General features: G+C 46.7%; 1 protein-coding gene across 1 annotated transcript; it reads right to left on the bottom strand.

The window, feature by feature from the left end:
- Positions 1–11,131: 11,131 nt before the first annotated feature.
- On the bottom strand, positions 11,132–18,619 carry LOC140467325 (uncharacterized). The gene is made up of 2 exons (XM_072563604.1): positions 18,350–18,619; positions 11,132–13,794 (listed from the first exon to the last, which is right to left on the bottom strand). Exon 2 carries the CDS (start codon positions 13,460–13,462, stop codon positions 11,492–11,494), a length of 1,971 nt encoding a protein of 656 aa, XP_072419705.1. The 5' UTR covers positions 13,463–13,794; positions 18,350–18,619; the 3' UTR covers positions 11,132–11,491.
- Positions 18,620–20,214: the final 1,595 nt, after the last annotated feature.

A 20,214-nucleotide genomic window follows, 5' to 3' on the forward strand; every position in this document is an offset into this window, starting at 1 on the left:
GTGTTGGTAACGTGTTGGTAACAGTTCATCTACTTTACCAACACCTTCCACCCCGACCTCAAATTCACCCTTGGACCATCTCAGACTCGTCCCTCCCCTTCCTAGACCTTTCCATTTCTATCTCGGGCGACCGAATCAACACGGACATTTACTATAAACCGACTGACTCCCACAGCTACCTAGACTACACCTCTTCCCACCCTACCCCCTGTAAAAAACGCCATTCCATATTCCCAATTCCTTCGTCTCCGCCGCATCTGCTCCCAGGAGGACCAGTTCCAATACCGTACAACCCAGATGGCATCCTTCTTCAAAGACTGCAATTTCCCCCCAGACGTGGTTGACGATGCCCTCCACCGCATCTCCTCCACTTCCCGCTCCTCCGCCCTTGAGCCCTGCCCCTCCAACCGCCACCAGGACAGAACCCCACTGGTCCTCACCTACCACCCCACCAACCTCCATATACAGCGTATCATCCGCCGTCATTTCCGCCACCTCCAAACAGACCCCACCACCAGGGATTAATTTCCCTCCCCTCCCCTATCAGCGTTCTGAAAAGACCACTCCCTCCGTGACTCCCCCACCAACCCAACCTCCACTCCCGGCACCTTCCCCTGCAACCGCAAGAAATGCAAAACTTGCGCCCACACCTTCCCCTTTACTTCCCTCCAAGGCCCCAAGGGATACTTCCACATCCACCACAAATTCACCTGCACCTCCACACACATCATTTACTGCATCCGCTGCACCCGATGTGGCCTCCTCTATATTGGGGAGACAGGCCGCCTACTTGCGGAACGTTTCATAGAACACCTCTGGGACACCCGGACCAACTAACCCAACCACCCCGTAGCTCAACACTTCAACTCTCCCTCCCACTCCACCAAGGACATGCAGGTCCTTAGACTCCTCCATCGCCAGACCATAGCAACACGACGGTTGGAGGAAGAGCGCCTCAACTTCCGCCTAGGAACCCTCCAACCACAAGGGATGAACTCAGATTTCTCCAGTTTCCACATTTCCCCTCCCCCAACCTTGTCTCAGTCAAATCCCTCGAACTCAGCATACCTGCAATCTTCTTCCTGACCTCTCCGCCCCCACCCCACTCCGGCTTATCACCCTCACCTTGACCCCATTCCACCTATCGCATTTCCAACGCCCCTCCCCCAAGTCCCTCCTCCCTACCTTTTATCTTAGCCTGCTGGACACACTTTCCTCATTCCTGAAGAAGGGCTTATGCCCGAAACGCGATTCTCCTGTTCCTTGGATGCTGCCTGACCTGCTGCGCTTTTCCAGCAACACATTTTCAGCTCTGATCTCCAGCATCTGCAGTCCTCACTTTCTCCCCGTGGTGAAGAAGACGTATAGAATATTTATCTTCATTGGTCAGTGCATTTGGTGTAGGATTGGGAGATCATGTTGCAGCTGTACAAGACATTAGTGAGGCCACTTTTACAATATTGTGTTCAATTCTGGTCTCCCTGCCATAGGAAAGATGTTGTGAAACTTGAAAGGGTTCAGAAAAGATTTACAAGGATGTTGCTGGGATTGGAGGGTTTCAGCTATAGGTAGAGGCTGAATAGGCTGGAGCTATTTTTCCTGGAGTGTCAGAGGCTGAGGGGTGACCTTACTGAGGCTTACAAAATCATGAGGGGCATGAATAGAATGAATAGCCAAGGTCTTTTTCAAGGGGAGGAGAGTCCAAAGCTAGGGTGCATAGGTTTAAGGTGAGAGGAGAAAGATCTAACAATAATTTGTGGGGCAACTTTTTCAACAGAGGGTGGTGCATGTATGGAATGAGCTACCAGAGGAAGTAATGGAGGCAGATACAATTATGACATTTAAAGGCATATGGATGGGTACATGAATAGGAATGGTTTCAAGGGATATGGGCCAAATGCTGACAAATGGGATTAGTTCAGTTTAGGATACCTGGTCAGCATGAACAAGTTGGACTGAAGGGTTTGTTTCTGTGCTGTACAACTCAATGACTCTATGAGGTGAGATTGTGTGGCAATAGAGTAAGTAGGTCTCATGTATTACTTAGCATTTAAAATACAATAAATGCTTTGTGAAACATTTTATGAGTACAGGAGATTTTCTGGAATTATAGTTGATGACTAATTGTATTAATATGTATGATGGGCCTTTATGATATGAAAACTGAAGTATGCCACTTTACTAGAAGTCTTGCCGTCTGCATGCAATTGCTGCTGTCCCCTCACACAATTCCACTGCATGCAATCATATAGCATTCTCTATGGAAAGTTTGCAGGTGACTAAAAGCTGTTTTGTTCAACTCAACACTTTCTTGCTGTCAATCAACACTACTGAGCACTTTGAACAAGCAACTTAAATGAATACACAGTCCCTTGACATAATTATAGACCAAAAAACATTCTGTGGTAATCTTCCATCATTCTGAGCTACCAGAACAATACAGTTATAATGAGACATTGGGTCAAAAAAAACCTGTAGTAGTATTTGGCATCCTGCAATAAATGATCCAGAACATATAGGAATATATAAAAAAAGTTAATGAAGCTTGCTAAATGATCAACTACAATATCTGCCTCGATTTTATTTGTTGTTGTATACTGCCCATTCATTTAAAAGCAAGCCTTCTAAATCTCTTTGTTGAGATTAATCTGCAATGCTCCTTTAAAAGGGTTGATATCTGCTAGGTCTGAGTGGGCACTGCTGGGTTACTGCCCAGATTGGAGAGAACATTGGACCATCATCATCCCCCGGCAGAATGCACTGGCGCAACTCAAAATTAGTTTGATCACATAGCCCACCCTTTGGTCCCCACTAATCATAAGGATAAAAGCAAGGCAACAGTACCACCATCAAGTTGCAAGTCACCTTCACATAGAGGTATATCTCTACTGAGTTTATATCTTGGAATCCCCTAACTAAAACTGGTGTGGAAATATAATTTCCAAACAGGCTGCACCAGCTCAAAGAAGATGCATAGGATTAGCTTCTCAGGATAGTTGGTGTATAAAATGTGGCCTTTCGAACACCAACCACATCCTGAAAACAAATTTTAGAAAGTTGAAAGACATAGTAGCCTCACAATGTTTCAATAATTACAGGCATCAAGCAATTTAATACTAGCTATGCTGTGTGAAAAGTACATGTTCTGTATAGTTAACATGTTTCCAACTGGAGTAACAGCTGAAGCACCAAAGTTGGCTCAATACATTCAGATGAAGGAGCAGAAAAATAAATCAACTAGAGGTCCCTTTTCTGGACATGAGCATGTGTGTTATTTGCCTCATGTACCTCTAGATGCAGGAAGCCCTTCCAGGCGTTATTCATTGATCCCTGTTGAAGTATGTAAATGAAGTTTGAATAAGTATAGACTCAGTTTCATCTTTGATGATCTTTGTGTCGAAGAATCAACTTGCTCCCAGTTAATACGTGATGATGATTCACCATTCAGGTTGTTAAGTTTCTTTCGACAAATACAGAGGGCTGGATCAATCATACAGGTAGTTCAAAGTAGGACTCGAAATGTTAGCTTGCTCTCTCTTCACAGATGATGTCTGAGCCGCTGTGATCTCCAGCGTTGTTTGTTTCCACGCAGGTAGTTCAACAATGTAGCAGGCCAAGAATTGTTAGATTGGAATCTCCCAGGATGATTACATTGATTGAAGGGAATAGGAGCAATGTAAGAACCCATCAAATACTCCAAAACTGATGTCCACCAGCCCAGTTCAATCCACTCAACAAGACTTTGTTGAGAAAGCAAAAATGTCTTTCCATCAGTTGCTAGGGAGAAATGGACGTGACACCAGAGGAAGGGAAAATTAGGTTTAGTTCTTTTTCTCTGTTCTCAATAATCAACCTGGAGGGTTAATTACTAACACTAGCTTCCATCTACTCTGCCCCATGCCATTCTACAAAGCCAGAAGAAAAGGACACAGCACAAAGGAGGTGAGATCCCAAACTCAGTCACTATAGGAGAGGGTGATGATTAGAGTGGTGCTGGAAAAGCACAGCAGGTCAGGCAGCATCTGAGGAGTAGGAAAATTGACGTTTTGGGCAGGAGCCCTTCATCAGGCAATTATTGGAAAGGACCAGAGATTCTTGAAACTTAACTCCAGGATTGAGGGATTTCATTCTTGCGGTTCATTTCCTTGATCGCTTTCATTGCACCTTCTAGGTTTAAAATGTTGATATCTTATTCCTACACCTGACTATTGTATGCTTTACATTGGTGGAGGTGAGGTTGGAATTGGCAGATAATCTTCGATCCTGAGTCAGTCAGCACTTCAACAAGGTTAAATCTAATTCCCCTTCGGTGACAATAGAATGGGAACTGCCTAAACTAGTGCAGAAACAAAAACAGATGTTGCGAGAAAAACTCAGCACATTTGGCAGCATTTGTGAAAAGAAATCAGAGTTAATGTTTTGGGTCCAGTGACCCTCAGAACTTTTGACCTTAGCCAGATGTTCTGAAGAAGGTTCACTGGATCTGAAATGTTAACTCTGGTTTCTCTTCACTGGTGCTGCCAGACTGCTGAACTTCTGTTTTTGTTTCTGATTTACAGCACTCGCAGTTCTTTTAGGTTCTTAACTAGTGCAGACTGGGCTGTTACCCCTCTGGATTGGAAATCATAGTTCGGAGAGCTGCCAGATAATCTCAATGGCTGAGCAGCACTAGAAGAGAATAGTTGTCACCACTGGGACTACAGTAGGTCCCCACAAAGCAAAGATGGACATCTCAGTTATGTCCTTAAAATGCACAGCCTAGGTTGAGTGGAGGGTGCAGTTGGATGGATGGGGTTTCAGTTTAGAGAGGCTGATTGGGGTGAGGGCATGTGCAAGGAGCACAAAAAAAGGTATAATCAAGGAAGGAGGAGGCATAGGGTATGTGAAAACCCTTTCCAGAGAAGATACCTTCCTTTCTGTAGGACAGTAGGGCAAGCTGTCTGCCTATCTTCCCACTTGCTTCATTCTCCCTCTCACAGGTTGACTATATTTAGCTGAGGCAGGCTGAGGCCTTTAGTGACTGTTAAATGTTCATGTAAAGGCCTCAGCCTGCCTGACCAATCAACCTGATACCACCCATGTAATATGGGAGACAGGGAGATGGGTGCAGTTGGACGACCCTCTATTTTCCAAGCTCTATTGGTAGGAAGACAGTAAAATTCACCACATCCTTTTATTTCAATCCTTTAGTTCCTGCAATGGGACTTCCAAGTAAGACCCAGCCAAGGGTGGGGCTTGTAGATTGCTGTGGCTCCTTCCCAGTTCTCTTCTCCAATCCTTCTCCAAGCCTCAGGAACTGATGTCCAGTTCACTTACTGACCCATGCAGGATCTGTAACTGGAGACGTTTCCTTTGACAGGTTCAGCACAGCATTCCACCCTGCTCTCCAATTAATTGGGGAACCTGGGAGTATGACATTAATGATATTTCACAGGCGGCTGAGTCAAACACTTTGCAACCTGCTAGCATCCCTCTGGCAATGTATAGGTCCAATCCTCCTCGCAAGATGTCATCCATCCAACTGCACCCTCCACTCAACCTAGGCTGTGCATTTTAAGGACATAACTGAGATGTCCATCTTTGCTTTGTGGGTACCTACTGTAGTCCCAGTGGATCTGAAAGGAAAAGGCCTGGCAAATGAGATGCAGTAGGAGAAAGAGAGGATTGCAGATGCTGGAGATCAGAGTCAAGAGTATGGTGCTAGAAAACCACAGCAGGTCAGGCAGTATCTGAGGAGCAGGAGAATCAATGTTTTGGGCATAAACCCTTCATCAGGAATGAGGCTTGTGGGCTGGGGGCTGTGTTGGGGGGAAGGTAGCTGAGAATGCGACAGGTCGATGAAGGTGTGGGTGAAGGTGATAGGTCGGAGAGGAGGGTGGAGCGGATAGATGGGAAAAGTACTGGACAAGTCAGGAGGGCGGTGCTGAGTCAAAGGCAAGGGGATCGGGATAATGTGGGGGAGGGGAAATGAGGAAACTGGTGAAATCCACATTGATCCCATGTGGTTGCAGGGTCCCAAGGTGGAAAATGAGGTGTTCTTCCTCCAGGCGTCGGGTGGTAAGAGTTTGGCGCTGGAGGAGGCCCAGGACCTGCATGTCCTTAGCAGAGTGGGAGAGGGAGTTGAAGTGTTCAGCCACAGGGTGGTGGGGTTGGTAAGCACAGGTGTCCCAGAGGTGTTCTCTGAAATGATCCACAAGTAGTCATCCTGTCTCCCCGATGTAGAAGAGAGCACATTGGGTGCAACGGATACAGTAGATGACATTGGTGGAGGAACAGGTAAATTTTTGTCAAATGTGGAAGGAATATTTGAGGCCTTAGATGGAGGTGAGGGGAGTGGTGTGGACACAGGTTTTGCACTTCTTGCGTTGGCAGTGGAAGATGCCAAGAGTGGGGTATCGGCTGGTGGTGGTGGGGGGGGTTGGATCTGACAAGTAAGTCGCGGAGGGAATGCTTTCTCTGGAATGCTAATAGGGGTGGGGAGGGAAAAATATATCTGGTGGTCGGGTCTGTTTGTATGTGGCAGATGTGGCGGAGGATGATGCAATATATGTCGAGGTTGGTGGGGTGGAAGGTGAAGACCAGAGGTTTCTGTTCTTGTTACACTGGGAGGGGTGTGGTTCAAGGTAGAGGTGCGGGAAGTGAAGGAGATGTGCTGGAGGGTATTGTTGACCATGTGGGAAGGGAAATTGCGATCTTGGAAGAAGGAGACGATCTGGGATTTTCTAAGGTGGAATTGGTCAACCTGGGAAAAGGTGCAGTGGAGACAGAGGAATTGGGAATAATGGATGGCATTTTTACAAGAGGTATAGTGGGAGGAGGTGTAGTCTAGGTAGCTGTGAGAGTCAGATGTCCGTGGTTAGTCGGTTACCAGAGATGGAAATGGAGAGGACCAGGAAGGGGAGGGAGGTGTCCGAGATGGTCCAGGTGAATTTGAAGTTGGAGTGAAAGGTGTTAGTGAAGTTGATGAACTGTTCAACCTCCATGTGGGAGCATGAGGTAGCACCAATACAGTCATCGATGTAGTGAAGGAACAGGTGGGGGTTGGTGCTGGTGTAACTGCGATAGATGGACTGTTACATATACCCAACAAAGAGGCAGACATAGCTGGGTCCCATGCAGGTGCCCTTGGCTACTGTTTTGGTTTGGAGGAAGTGGGAGGATTGGAAAGAGAAGTTGTTAAGAGTGAGGACCAGTTCAGCCAGGCAGATGAGGATGTCAGTGGAAAAGTACTGGTTTGTATGATGTGAGATGTGTACAGGAATTGGATGTCTATGGTGAAGGTAAGGTTTTGGGGGCCAGGGAAACAAAAATCTTGAAGGAGGTGAAGGGCATGGGTGGTCTCTCAAACATAAGTGGGGGTTTTCTGGACTATGGAGGACAGGGATGGTGTCAAGGTAGGCAGAGATGAGTTCAGTGGGACAGGGGGAGGCTGAGACAATGGGTTGACAACAGTTTTCTTCCCCTGGTATAGGTCTTCAGCAGGTGAAGGAACAGGATCATGATAAATGACTGGTACAGAAGCCAAGTGTGGTGAAGTTACAATTGAATCCTACACAATGCAGATGTAGTTACTTTTAATGCATTGAGCAGATGAGGCACTTTGACTAACAGTTGAGACTTTCAGCTATTGCAAGGCTCCAGCTAAATTTTGCAAGTCAAATCTCCACCTGCTGCAAGGTTATGCCCACAATTGTTTGGAACACAATCAACAATATGATTGGGCAGGAGGTTGGAGGTCCCTGAACTTTCTCACATCTTTCTTATTAAGTCAGAGGCCTGTGGGCAGTCTTCTCACTAGAAATCAGTTGAGGCCTTTAAGTGTCCACTTAAAGGTCTCATCCAATATTCACCCAGGACCAGCTGGAAGACTTCCCATCAGAAAGGCCACTGAGTAAATGGCTAGGTTTTCCAGATTGAGTTTGGGGAGGTGGTTCCAGCTCGCACACATGGTGCCCAGTCAAGGGACCAGACATCAGGAAAGGATAGCCTGCAGGAAGACTCTCCCTTCATTAATGAGACCCTCACCACGACTCCCATCAAGCCCACATACTTCTATCCAGGGATCCATTATCAACCTCCCTCTGAGCACTGCTGTATACAGATGAGCTGCAAGTTTCATGAAAAATTACAATCCAAATCTCCTGGGCGTTGTCCAACTGACGAACAAGACCTAGTAGCAATTGTTAAATTCTGGCCAATGATCTAAAGATCATTCTGAAGATCTAAATTGGAGCCATATTGTACATTCTCTCATATTTGTTCAAGAATCTGAAATGTAGCTCATGCACATTCAATAATGTAATAACTCACATTCTCTCATAAAAGAGGGAACTAATGATGGAATTCAACGTGAACAAATGCGAGGTCTTGCACTTTGGCAAAAAGAATAAAAGCACAGACTACTTTCTAAACGGTGAGAAAATTCGTAAAGTCAAAGCACAAAGGGATCTAGGAGTGCTAGTCGAGGACTCTCTAAAGGTTCAACATGCAGGTTGAGTCTGTGATTAAGAAAGCGAATGCAATGTTGTCACTTATCTCAAGAGGGTTGGAATATAAAAGCACCGTTGTGCTACTGAGACTTTATAAAGCTCTGGTTAGGCCCCATTTGGAGTACTGTGTCCATTTTTGGTCCCCACACCTCAGGAAGGACATACTGGCACTGGAACGTGTCCAGCGGAGATTCACACGGATGATCCCTGGAATGGTAGGTCTAACATATGAGGAACGGCTGAGGATCCTGGGATTGTATTCATTGGAGTTTAGAAGATTAAGGGGAGACTTAATAATACATGGCTTGGAAAGGGTGGACACTAGGAAATTGTTTCCGTTAGGTGAGGAGACTAGGACCCATGGACACAGCCTTAGAATTAGAGGGGGTAAATTTAGTACAGAAATGTGGAGACATTTCTTCAGCCTATGGAATTCATTGCTGCAGAGTGCAGTGGAGGCTGGGACGCTAAATGTCTTCAAGGCAGAGATTGATAGATTCTTGTTGTCTCGAGGAATTAAGGGCTACGGGGAGAATGCGGGTAAGTGGAGTTGAAATACCCATCAGCCATGATTGAATGGCGGAGTGGACTCGATGGGCCGAATGGCCTTACTTCCACTCCTATGTCTTATGGTCTTATAACTTAACCTGAAGGTTACTGTGCTCCAGAAAGTGGACAGGTTGAGCAGGAGAATCCTTCATAGCAATCTCAGCCAGAGGAGGAATTGAACCTATACTATTGGTATCACACTACAGTGTGAGCCAACCATTCAGTCAACTGAGCTAACCAGCTCCCCAGTAGTTTAAATAGTTTTGCACCCACTTGCAGCTGTTTTTGACAATGTGTCAGTGATGACATGTGTTAAACCCCAACAGGATAACCTAATAGTCATAATAGCCAACTATGCACGCCTTTTGGTGGGCTTCAATTTTCCTGGAACCTCTGACTACCTTAAAAATGAAGGTATAATTCAAAAAGAGAACAAGCTGGGAACAAGCAGAGGGGTGGTCAACATCTGTGGAAAGATTTGAAAAATTTTCATTCCATCTTCAGAATTGAAACCTAAGAAATGGATGGACAGTGAATACAATCAGGAAAAAGCAGAAGGACAAGAAATCTAATGAGAAATAATGTAAAGTTCACCTCAGTCAGGCAATGCTCAAAAGTTACAAAATAAACTTCAATATATAGCAAAGTGCAAGCAAATTAACAAAATGGGAATATTAGGAAGATGCAAGGCAATTGACACAATGGAAAACATGGTGCAGTAGAATTCAGGTATAAAATTAGAACTGCTTTAATAAATACTGAGAATGTTGGAGACCTGAAAATTAAAGCAGGGAATTCTTGAAACGTTCAGCTAGTTTGGCAACATCTGTGGAGACAGAAACAGAGTTACTGTTCCCAGTCAATAACCTTCTGTCAGAATTTCTTTTTGAAATGGAAATGAGGATATAGGTAAATTCAGAGGTGACTTTTAGATCTGAAGCATGCTTAGAAGGAACTGTTGGTGTCAACAGTGAACTGTATCAGAACCATCGACAGAGCCAAGGACAGAGATGAATTTCCTGATTAACAAAAAGGTCACCAGCTGGCAACAAACACTGTTTCTGTATCCACAGATGTTGCCAAACCTGCTGTGTCTAGATTGTAAGACATACATAAAATTTCCCTGTGATGGCTAAGTATATTATGCAATGAATTAAATCAAACATCTAATTATTGTACGAACAAATGAACAAGGAGCAGGAAGAGGCCATTTGCTCCTTGAACCTGTTCACCATTTCATAAGATGATCTGATTCTAACCTCAAATCCACAATACTACCAGCCCAAAATTCATTTACGATAGAAAATAGGAGCAGAAGTAGATCATTTGGCCCCTTGAGCCTGCTCCGACATTCAATAAGATTATGGCTGATCTATTTTTGTTGCGAATTCCATAATCCTATTTACCTCTGATAATGCTAGATCCATTTACCTAATATGAATCTAACAGGCTCTGCCTTAAGTAAAATAATTAATGGCCACACCTCCACCAGCTTCTGAGACAGAGTTTCAAAGACTCATAAGTGTTCTCAATCTAAGTCCTAAAAAGGGAGACTGGTTAGCAAGGTTAGGTCTCATGGAATACAGAGAGAAATAGCTATTTAGATACAGAACTGGCTCAAAGGTAGAAGACAGAGGATGGTGGTGGGGGGTTGTTTTTCAGACTGGAGGCCTGTGAATAATGGAGTGCCACAAGGATTGGTGCTGGGTTCACCACTTTTCGTCATTTATTTAAATGATTTGAGTGTGAGCTTAAGAGGTGTAATTAGTAAGTTTGCAGATGACACCAAAATTGGAGGTATGGAGGACAGTGAAGAAAGTTACCTCAGATTACAATGGGATCTTTATCAAATGGGCCAATGGGCTGAGGAGTGGCAGATAGAGTTTAATTTAGATAAATGTGAGGTGCTGCATTTTAGGAAAGCAAATCTTAGCAGGACTTATGCACTTAATGGTGTGCGAGATAAGTGGCTATCCAGCCGCATCTACGGCACTTTTTCATTTCCCTTCCCAGGAACAAAGACACGGAGGAGTCAGTCCTAAACTTTTCATTCAACTTTGCAAAGTCGGGTGCTGTTCCTAAAGGTACACACACACAAGCATAGTAATCTCCACACATTATATACATGTATATGTGGGCTGGGTTTACTACTGCTGTCTTGACCAACGAGTGCTCGGATTCCCCACTGTTTTCCTTATTTGGGTTCTGGTGCCTGCGATTCTTTTATCATTCACTTGGCCAATCAGTGTTTGAGCTTCCCATTCTTCCCTTATATGGATGATGTTGTACAACTGTGGTTAAGGGCGGCCTCTCAACTATCGAGGAAAGCTGTTACAACTGTTTCATTCATATAAACGTGGGGGAGGTCCGGCAACAGTTGAGTGTCTGCTTGTGTTTACTATGAGGTAGAAAAGACTAAAAGGCAGCTAACCGTTTAAAAATTACACTACCCCCTACAAATCCCCCGTGTCTTTTCTTACGGCCTGTAATTTTTCAACTGTAAGTTTCTTCTCCAGGGCATTTAATAACTCCCGAGCTTGTTCATCAAACTGCCCTTCTCTAATACTACCCCTGCCCAAGAGGGATTCACGTTGTTCCATCTCGAGATTTATTCGTTCAACCTGCCCATAGGGAACATCCTTCTTAGTAAGGGCGGTTTCGATCAGTCGTTGAGTTAATCCCCGGACACAGGGAATAACGCAACACCCAAGGGCAGTGAGTACCCCTGCCACCACTATACATGAGACAAGAAAGGGAACGACCACCCCCTTCCATTTACCGAACCAAGCTGCCAACCAGTCCGTGAGGCCAGAGTCGATGCCCGAGTTTTCGGCCAGTTCGTCCGCCAATGTGGTGAGTCCATCCAGGGCGCGGGTGATGGACCCATCAGGGGCTGTGTTGTTGGGGATGAAAGTGCAGCACTGAGTGCCTATCATGACACAAACACCCCCCTTCTCTGCCAACATCATGTCTAAGGCCAACCTATTTTCCCACGCCATCCTACTCGTGGCGTCCAGTTGTTCTGCTATTCCTTTCACTGCATCCCGGGTATAATTAATGAACCTCTGCTGATTGTAGTAAATATAATTAATCCAATCCACATTCTTATTGATGGTCACCCACCAGAACAGTGACGACTCAAAACCCGCCGCTATCTGGTTCCTCGCCTTGTATTCGTCAGGAACACCCCTGGGGACCCCTATGGCATCTAAATATATGTTATCATCAAAAGAGGTCTCCAAAGCTCTCTCAGTTCTTCCACTAGAACGGGGTTGCTCTTGTTTTTCGAATGCCAGGGTGAATGGGATGGCCAATTGAACGATCGCACAAGTGCCCGTCCATTTTTGGGGCAGGGTCGGTCGCAGAACCCTCCCACCACAGTACCACCAGAGGTCTGCCCTAGGTACATGAATGTGGGAGTAATTCCCGCCCCCGGTAGTTTCATTGACCAGCCGGATTGATCCGCTGCACTTGTCAAATGTCCCCATATCGTCGTCCCACTGTAGTCCCATCCGAGAGACGCAGGCCTGGTGCGTACCCGTTACCCCTGAGAATGATGGCGGGCGGGGCGCCCCCTCAGACCTGACGGGGGGAAACTTCAAACTCAAGGGTCGACAAGTGGGGTCGTTCCAGGCCTCTCGGTCCTGGTACAGCCTTATCATGCAGTCCATGGCTCGTGGGTGTTTCTCCCATCCCAGCGGGAATGGGACCACCTGAGGGTTAGGGCGGGCACTCGTGCATGTGTAGAAATCACTCTTTTTCATGCTCCTCACAGTATATTTGACCCATTCCATCCATGCATTCGCCTCCCCGTATCCCGTTTCTATTTCAAAGGTCTTTTCCAAATCCGTTGTCTCAATTATTCTAATCTTTTCCTGCTTACCAGTGGTGGATGAGCCCCCAGACTCAGCTTCAATGACCGTGATATACGTGCAGCACAGCTGCATCCCCCCCCATCCTGCCTGGCCCCCAACTCTAATACCCAGTATTGTTCTATTAAGTCTCGCCTCGTTCTTTTCCAAGTTCTTTATGGTCAGATAAAGCGGATTGCACCGATTATGCCCACAATCTCGTCCAGGGGTGATGGGATCACGGACAACTGACACCATAGCCTGGACCCCGGGGGCTGGAGGCCTACTTAGGCCTTCCCTACCATGCAATTGTAATACTAACGTCTGACCCTGGAATCCCCTTTCTCTCTCTAGATTCTGCTTAGTTTGATTCAGTTGACTTTTAGTCCTACAGGGCACCAACTCACATAGGTCTAAGCTAAGTGTCTGTGTTGATTGGTTGGCAAGCACGGAGATGGTGAACCACTGACGGTCCTCTATTTGTTTCATCCGGAGGCCAAATTGGGTAACACGCACACTATGACCCAGCCCAAGGACAATGGCATAGCAAGTTAACAATACGATTGACCGCATTTTGTCGCGACACCCGTAGCCCGAGGGCACAGTTCCTTTAGACTCGCCAAAGTCCGATTAGTTCGTTCTCAGAGTCTCTGTTCCTTAGATGCCTTTGTCAGAGAGGTTCGTTCGTCCTCCGTCGGTTGTGGCACTGGTCCCTTGACTCGAGTGTAATGTGTCCAGCCCTTTTCGGCCGTACGGACAGCCGTTTCGGTCGTCAAAAGTACCAGGAAGGGACCGTCCCAAGTTGGTTCGAGGGTACGTTGCTTCCAGCTTTTAATCAGGACCCACTGACCCGGCTTGACGGTGTGCACCGCAAACTCGAGGGGCGGCGTCTGTGCCAAAAGTCCCTGTTGGCGTAAACGAGATAGAGCAGACCCCAGAGCCACCACATATTTTTGCACAAACATATCCCGAGACTCAAATACAGGAGGTTCCCCCTTCGGCCCATGGAACGGGAGGCCAAATAACATTTCGAAAGGGGAGACGCCCAAATCCCGCCTTGGCTGGGTGCGAATTTGCAACAGGGCAAGGGGTAGGCATTTGGTCCAAGGCAGGCCGATTTCACTAGTGAGCTTGGTTAGCTGCTTTTTGATGGTCTGGTTCATTCTTTCGACCTTGCCCGAGGAGGAGGGATGCCAGGGGGTGTGCAAATCTCAGTCAATCCCCATTGCTTGCACTACATTCTGGAGGACGGTCGAGGTGAAGTGGCTCCCCTGGTCAGAGTCAATAGTGCGGGGTAGCCCAAATCGTGGGATGATTTGCTCGAGTAGAATCTTGCTAACCTGAGTTGCCGTTGCCGTGGTAGTGGGGAAAGCTTCCACCCATCCTGTCAGGTGATCTACCACTACTAATAGATACTTCAGGCGACCTATGGGGGGGAGCTCAGTGTAATCTACCTGGATATACTCAAACGGCCTATAGGCCGGACTCCTACCCCCTTGTCTTGCATGCTGCCGCAGCCCCCTTTTGTTAATCTTTCGACATGTTATACAATCTCCTGTGACCTGCTTGGCTACCGTGTACAGACCAGGGTGAGCATATCGGCACAGGAAGGCATCACACAGTGCCTGGGCGCCCCAGTGACCCCCTTGGTGTAAACGGGCAATAATGTCCCGCGTCAACGGTCGATTTAGTAGCTGGCGGCTATCGGGTAAGGTCCACTTGCCTTCCCTATCCTTTGTACCCCCCAGAGACGCGAGAAGAGTTTCTTCTTTGTCAGTAAACGTGGGCACTTCGGTAATTTCGGATATCTGTGGAATCCTTACCAGGCAGTTTATTACTTCCTTCCCCATCCCAGCCAATTTTGCCTGTTCATCTGCCAATTGATTCCCCAGGGTCTCTATTTTATCGTCTTTCTGGTGTCCTTTCACATGTACTACAGCAATCTCTTGTGGCAGCAACAAATCCTCCAAGATCATGGCTACTAGTTCCTCGTGGACCAACTCCTTTCCTCTACTATTTATCATTCCCCTTTCTTTCCAGATCTTCCCAAAGGTGTGTACTACCCCAAAGGCATACTTAGAGTCAGTGTAGATTGTCCCGGCTATTCCCTTTAAAATTCCTCAGAGCCCGGTGCAAGGCGTACAATTCGCACGTTTGTGCGGACCAGGCATTCGGTAGCCGTCCACTTTCCACTAATTCCCAACCAGTCTCACTAATGACTGCATAACCGTTGTGTCTCTTCCCATCTATCACTCGAGAGGACCCATCAATGTACCACCGCCTACCTGCATGTAAGGGGGTATCCCTCAGATCTTCCCTCACTTTACTCTGGTACTCTATTATGTCTGAACAGCAGTGTTCCAGTTCCTCCTCCCCTTCCCCTTTCCAAAGAAAGTCCGCCGGGTTCTGGCAGCCCCCGACTTCTATTCGGAGGTCTTCTCGGTCTAACAATATGGCTTCATATTTCAGAATTCTCGAGTCAGTCAGCCACCTCCCGGCCTTCTGATTCAGGATAGTTCTAACCTGGTGGGGAGTAGTGACTGTCAAGGGGGCCCCAAAAGTCAACTTCCTGCTTTCCTCTACCAGCTTTGCCGTGGCTGCCACCGCTTGGACACACTCCGGCCACCCTCGGGAGACTGGATCCAGAATTTTTGACAGGAAAGCCACGGGCTTCCTTTTACCCCCCCAGTCCTGGGTCAATACTCCAAGAGCGGTTCCCTTTCTGGAGTTCACAAAGAGGCGAAATGTCTTACTAAAATCCGGCAAGCTGAAAACAGGTGCGGCCATCAATTTTCCTTTTAGGATTTCAATTAACTTTTTCTCCTCCTCCTCCCATTTTATTCTGTTGGGTGCCTCCTCAATGAGTTTTAGGTACAAGTCTTTAGTAAGGGGGGCATAGTCGTCTACCCATAACCGACAATAGCCTAAGAGTCCCAAGAACTTCCGCAACTCCCTCTTGGTCGTTGGGAGGCCTAGTTCGATTATTGCCCGCACTCTTTCCGGACTTATTCGTTTCTGTCCCTGGCTTATCAAGTGTCCCAGGTACTTAACCTCTTTCTCGACATATTGGAGCTTCTTCTGACTCACTCTTAAACCCTTCTCAGCTAGGTAATTTAACAGGGCATTAGTCCCAAGTAGGACGTCCTCCTCCGCCGGTCCGGATAAAAGGAGATCGTCCACGTATTGTATAAGCTTAAGGGCCGGGGACAAGGTTAGTCCCTCCAATAATTGTTCCAGAATCTGCCCGAACAGAGTCGGGGACTCAGTGAATCCTTGGGGGAGTACGGTCCACCTGTACTGTTGTTTTCTGCCAGTATCAGGATCCTCCCATTCAAAAGCAAAAAGATCCCTACTGTCCTTGTCCAGGGGACACGCCCAGAAGGCATCCTTTAAGTCTATAACACTAAACCAGCCGTGGTCCGGGGGGATTCGCCCCAGAATAGTGTATGGGTTCGGTACCACAGGGTGCCGTACTTGGACAATTTTATTTACCTCCCTTAGGTCTTGGACCATTCGGTAGCTCCCATCCGACTTCCGGACCGGCAGGATGGGGGAATTGTATCGTGACATACAGGGCTCTACCAATCCATCTTTTATTAGGTCTTCCATAACTGTCTTCAGGCCCTGCCTCCCTTCCCAAGAGATGGGGTATTGGCGCACTCTGACGTCGGGGCTCTGGGGCTTTAATTTTACCTCCACAGGTCGAATTGCGAGTCCCCCCCGGTTCCCTTTGGCGACCCAAACCCTAGGGTCTATCTCTGTCAATCGGGACTCACTAAGGTATGACATGGTAACGGCTAATTCTTCCTCTCTCACTTCTGCCCCGTCTCGCTTCTCTCCCTCTCCAACTTTTCTTCGACGTTCCTCTTTCCACCCCATAACCTCCCTCCCCCATTCCGGTGGACTTACAAGCTTCCCGTACGGCTGCCACCATCATTTTTGTCTTATGTTTCTCCCTTATTACATCCCTCTGAACGTACACCTTCTGTGCTTCCCGTAATAATTCTGCAACATCCTTTTCAGCCCAATCCTCCACTTTCTGTAATTTCTTCTGAATGTCAGGCCATGACTTAGTCACAAAGTGCACCTTAAGCATGCTCTTGCCTATTTCCCCATCGGGGTCTAAACCTGAATACTTTCGCATGGACTCCCGCAAACGGTCTAAAAACTCACTCGGGGATTCATCCTTTTTCTGTCCAACTTCAAATGCTTTTGCTAAATTCCGCTGTTTGGGCACGCAGGTTTGGATTCCCCTGATTATAAGGCTTCTGAGGTCTGTCATATTGGCCCTTCCCCCCGCGTCGTTATGATCCCACCGGGGGTCCTCTAAGGGGTACTTCTGCTCTCCACGCTGAGGGCCGTCCTGATGCTCCCTATCCCAAATGGCCATTGCACTATTCCGGATCATAACAATTTCATCGTAATTAAATAGTATTCTCATCATGGCCTGCAGTTCAGCCCATGTGTATATACTGGGCCCCAGAAATTGGTCCAGTTGTATTCCCACACTGACGGGGTCGTCCAGTAGACGGGGTAGTTCATTACGGAGTTGCCGGATATCCCCAGAATTTAAAGGTTGTACTACGAACCCGGTCCGTTCGTTCCCAAACGGCACCTCTCGTAAGGGGTTCAGCTGTTCAATATTGTCACTCCTCCCAGCTCTCAATCCCTCTTCTCAACCTCTCCGCATCTCGAGTCGGACTGATTTCCTAGTGCCTGGGGTGAGTTCTGTGCCCCCTCCTGTACCCCCCCCAGCAGTCCCTTCCTCACTGGTCGTAGCCTGCTGGGACTCGGAATTATCCATCGCAGGAGGGAGGTCCGCGCTGGACGCCTGGTCGTGCGCGGGTGGTATATACGGGGGCGGGGAAGACGGTGGCAAACCGTCGGTGAGGATGTCCCAAGACTTCTGGGGCTTCCTCGGGTCTGTTTGGGGAATCAGAGGATAGAGACGCGTGGGACTCTCGCCGTCTCCCGCCAACCAGGCGGCGGCATATTTGCTCTCCTCTGGGTCAAACGGTTGTTTTCTGTTAACATATACATTTAGGATTTGACACACCCAGTCTTCATCAGACCCATACTCGGGCCAAACTACCGAGGGGGCGCGGATAGGTTCTTTGGTCCATATAAAACAACAATATTTTATCATGGTCTCTTTCTTTAAGTCCTTCGTTCTACTACTGTCCGTCCATAGACTTAACTTCTGACCTAATGGACTATCGGGGGGTATTTCTTTCCCATTTGCAGTCTTCCCTGACTTTTCCTTAGTAAATCTAGAAGTCTGATTTCCCATGGTTTATCTTCGGTCCTGGTCTTAAACGCCCAAAGCGTTTTCACAGATGACCGTCAAAACCACAATTTCCCGTGGTTTATCTTCAGTCCTGGTCTTAAACGCCCAAAGCGTTTTCACAGATGACCGTCAAAACCACGCGGCCAACAAGGAAGAACAAAAGAATCTCTTACCTTGATCCGTGCACGGAGTTGTCTGGCCTTTTTAAATGTGTGTACCCCCGTGTATAGTCACTAACCGGTCGTCCCAGCACTCGTCCGTGTGTTCCTTTTCCAGGATTCAAAATTATTTTTAAATGAGCCGGGTCACATCGTCTCTTGGCCGACGGCCAACGGACCAAGCCGATCAATGAGAAGTATAAATATATACTAGACGCATCTTTGTTGTAATCAGGCTTGATCCGTGAGCCGAAGAGACTGCCCCCCCCGGCAATAATTATTTCATCCCGGACGAGCCCCCAATTGTGCGAGATAAGTGGCTATCCAGCCCCATCTACGGCACTTTTTCATTTCCCTTCCCAGGAACAAAGACACGGAGGAGTCAGTCCAAAACTTTTCATTCAACTTTGCAAAGTCGGGTGCTGTTCCCAAAGGTACACACACACAAGCATAGTAATCTCCACACATTATATACATGTATATGTGGGCTGGGTTTACTACTGCTGTCTTGACCAACGAGTGCTCGGATTCCCCACTGTTTTCCTTATTTGGGTTCTGGTGCCTGCGATTCTTTTATCATTCACTTGGCCAATCAGTGTTTGAGCTTCCCATTCTTCCCTTATATGGATGATGTTGTACAACTGTGGTTAAGGGCGGCCTCTCAACTATCGAGGAAAGCTGTTACAACTGTTTCATTCATATAAACGTGGGGGAGGTCCGGCAACAGTTGAGTGTCTGCTTGTGTTTACTATGAGGTAGAAAAGACTAAAAGGCAGCTAACCGTTTAAAAATTACACTACCCCCTACAATGGTAAGGTCCTAGGGAGTGTTGCTGAACAAAGAGACCTTGGGGTGCAGATTCTTGAAGTTAGAGTCGCAGGTAGATAGGATAGTGAAGAAGGCATGCCTTCCTTTATTGGTCAGAGTATTGAGTACAGGGTTTGGGATGTCATATTGTGGCTGTACAGGACATTAGTTTGGCCACTTTTTAAATATTGCATGCAATTCTAGTCTCTTTCCTATCAGAATGATGTTGTGAGACTTGAAAAGGTTCAGAAAAAATTTACAAGGATGTTGCCAGGGTTGGAGGATTTGAGCTATAGGGAGAGGTTGAATAGGTTGAGGCTGTTTTCCTTGGATGATCAGAGGCTAAGGGGTGACCTTTTAGAGATTTATAAAATCATGAGATGCATGGAGAGGATAAATGAACAAAGTCTTTTCCCTTGGGTAGGGGAGTCCAGAACTAGAGAGCATAGGTTTAGGGTGACAGGAAAAAGATATAAAAGAGACCCAAGGGCACCTTTTTTATGCAGAGAGTAGTACGTGTATGGAATGAGCTGCCAGAGGAAGTAGTGGAGGCTAGTACAATTGCAACATTTAAAAGGCATTTGGATGGGTATATGAATAGGAAGGGTTTGGATGGATATGAATTAGGTGCTGGCAAATGGGACTAGATCAGGTTGGGATATCTAGTCAGCATGGACAAGTGGGACCAAAGGGTTTATTTCTGTACTGTCCATCTCTATGAGTCTATGACTCATCTAATTTTAAGGTGTCCCTAGTTCTGAATTCAAGTACAAGACAAAGCATCCTTTCCATGTTCATTTTATTAAGTCCTTTCAGGATCTTTAATACTTAAATCCAGTCATTGCTCACTCTAAATTCTAGACAAACCAAACCTTTCAAACCTATCCTCAATACAACTCACATGTTCCAGGTAAACCTCCCATGAAAAGCTTAAATGCATTTACACCTTTCCTATTCTTTCACCCCTTTGCTACCAAGGATCTATTTCTTCCTTTATAAAAAATCAAGGACTTTGCTTCCACCACCTTTTGAGGAAGAGTTCCAAACACTATGACTGAGAAAAAAAAGTTTTA

This window comes from Chiloscyllium punctatum, chromosome 45 (genome assembly GCF_047496795.1).
Source record: "Chiloscyllium punctatum isolate Juve2018m chromosome 45, sChiPun1.3, whole genome shotgun sequence".
Classification (NCBI taxonomy): Eukaryota; Metazoa; Chordata; class Chondrichthyes; order Orectolobiformes; family Hemiscylliidae; genus Chiloscyllium; species Chiloscyllium punctatum.

Coding starts and splice junctions, on each gene's coding strand:
- LOC140467325 (XM_072563604.1), bottom strand. CDS start 13,462: ATGCGGTCAATCGTATTGTTAACTTGCTATGCCATTGTCCTTGGGCTG.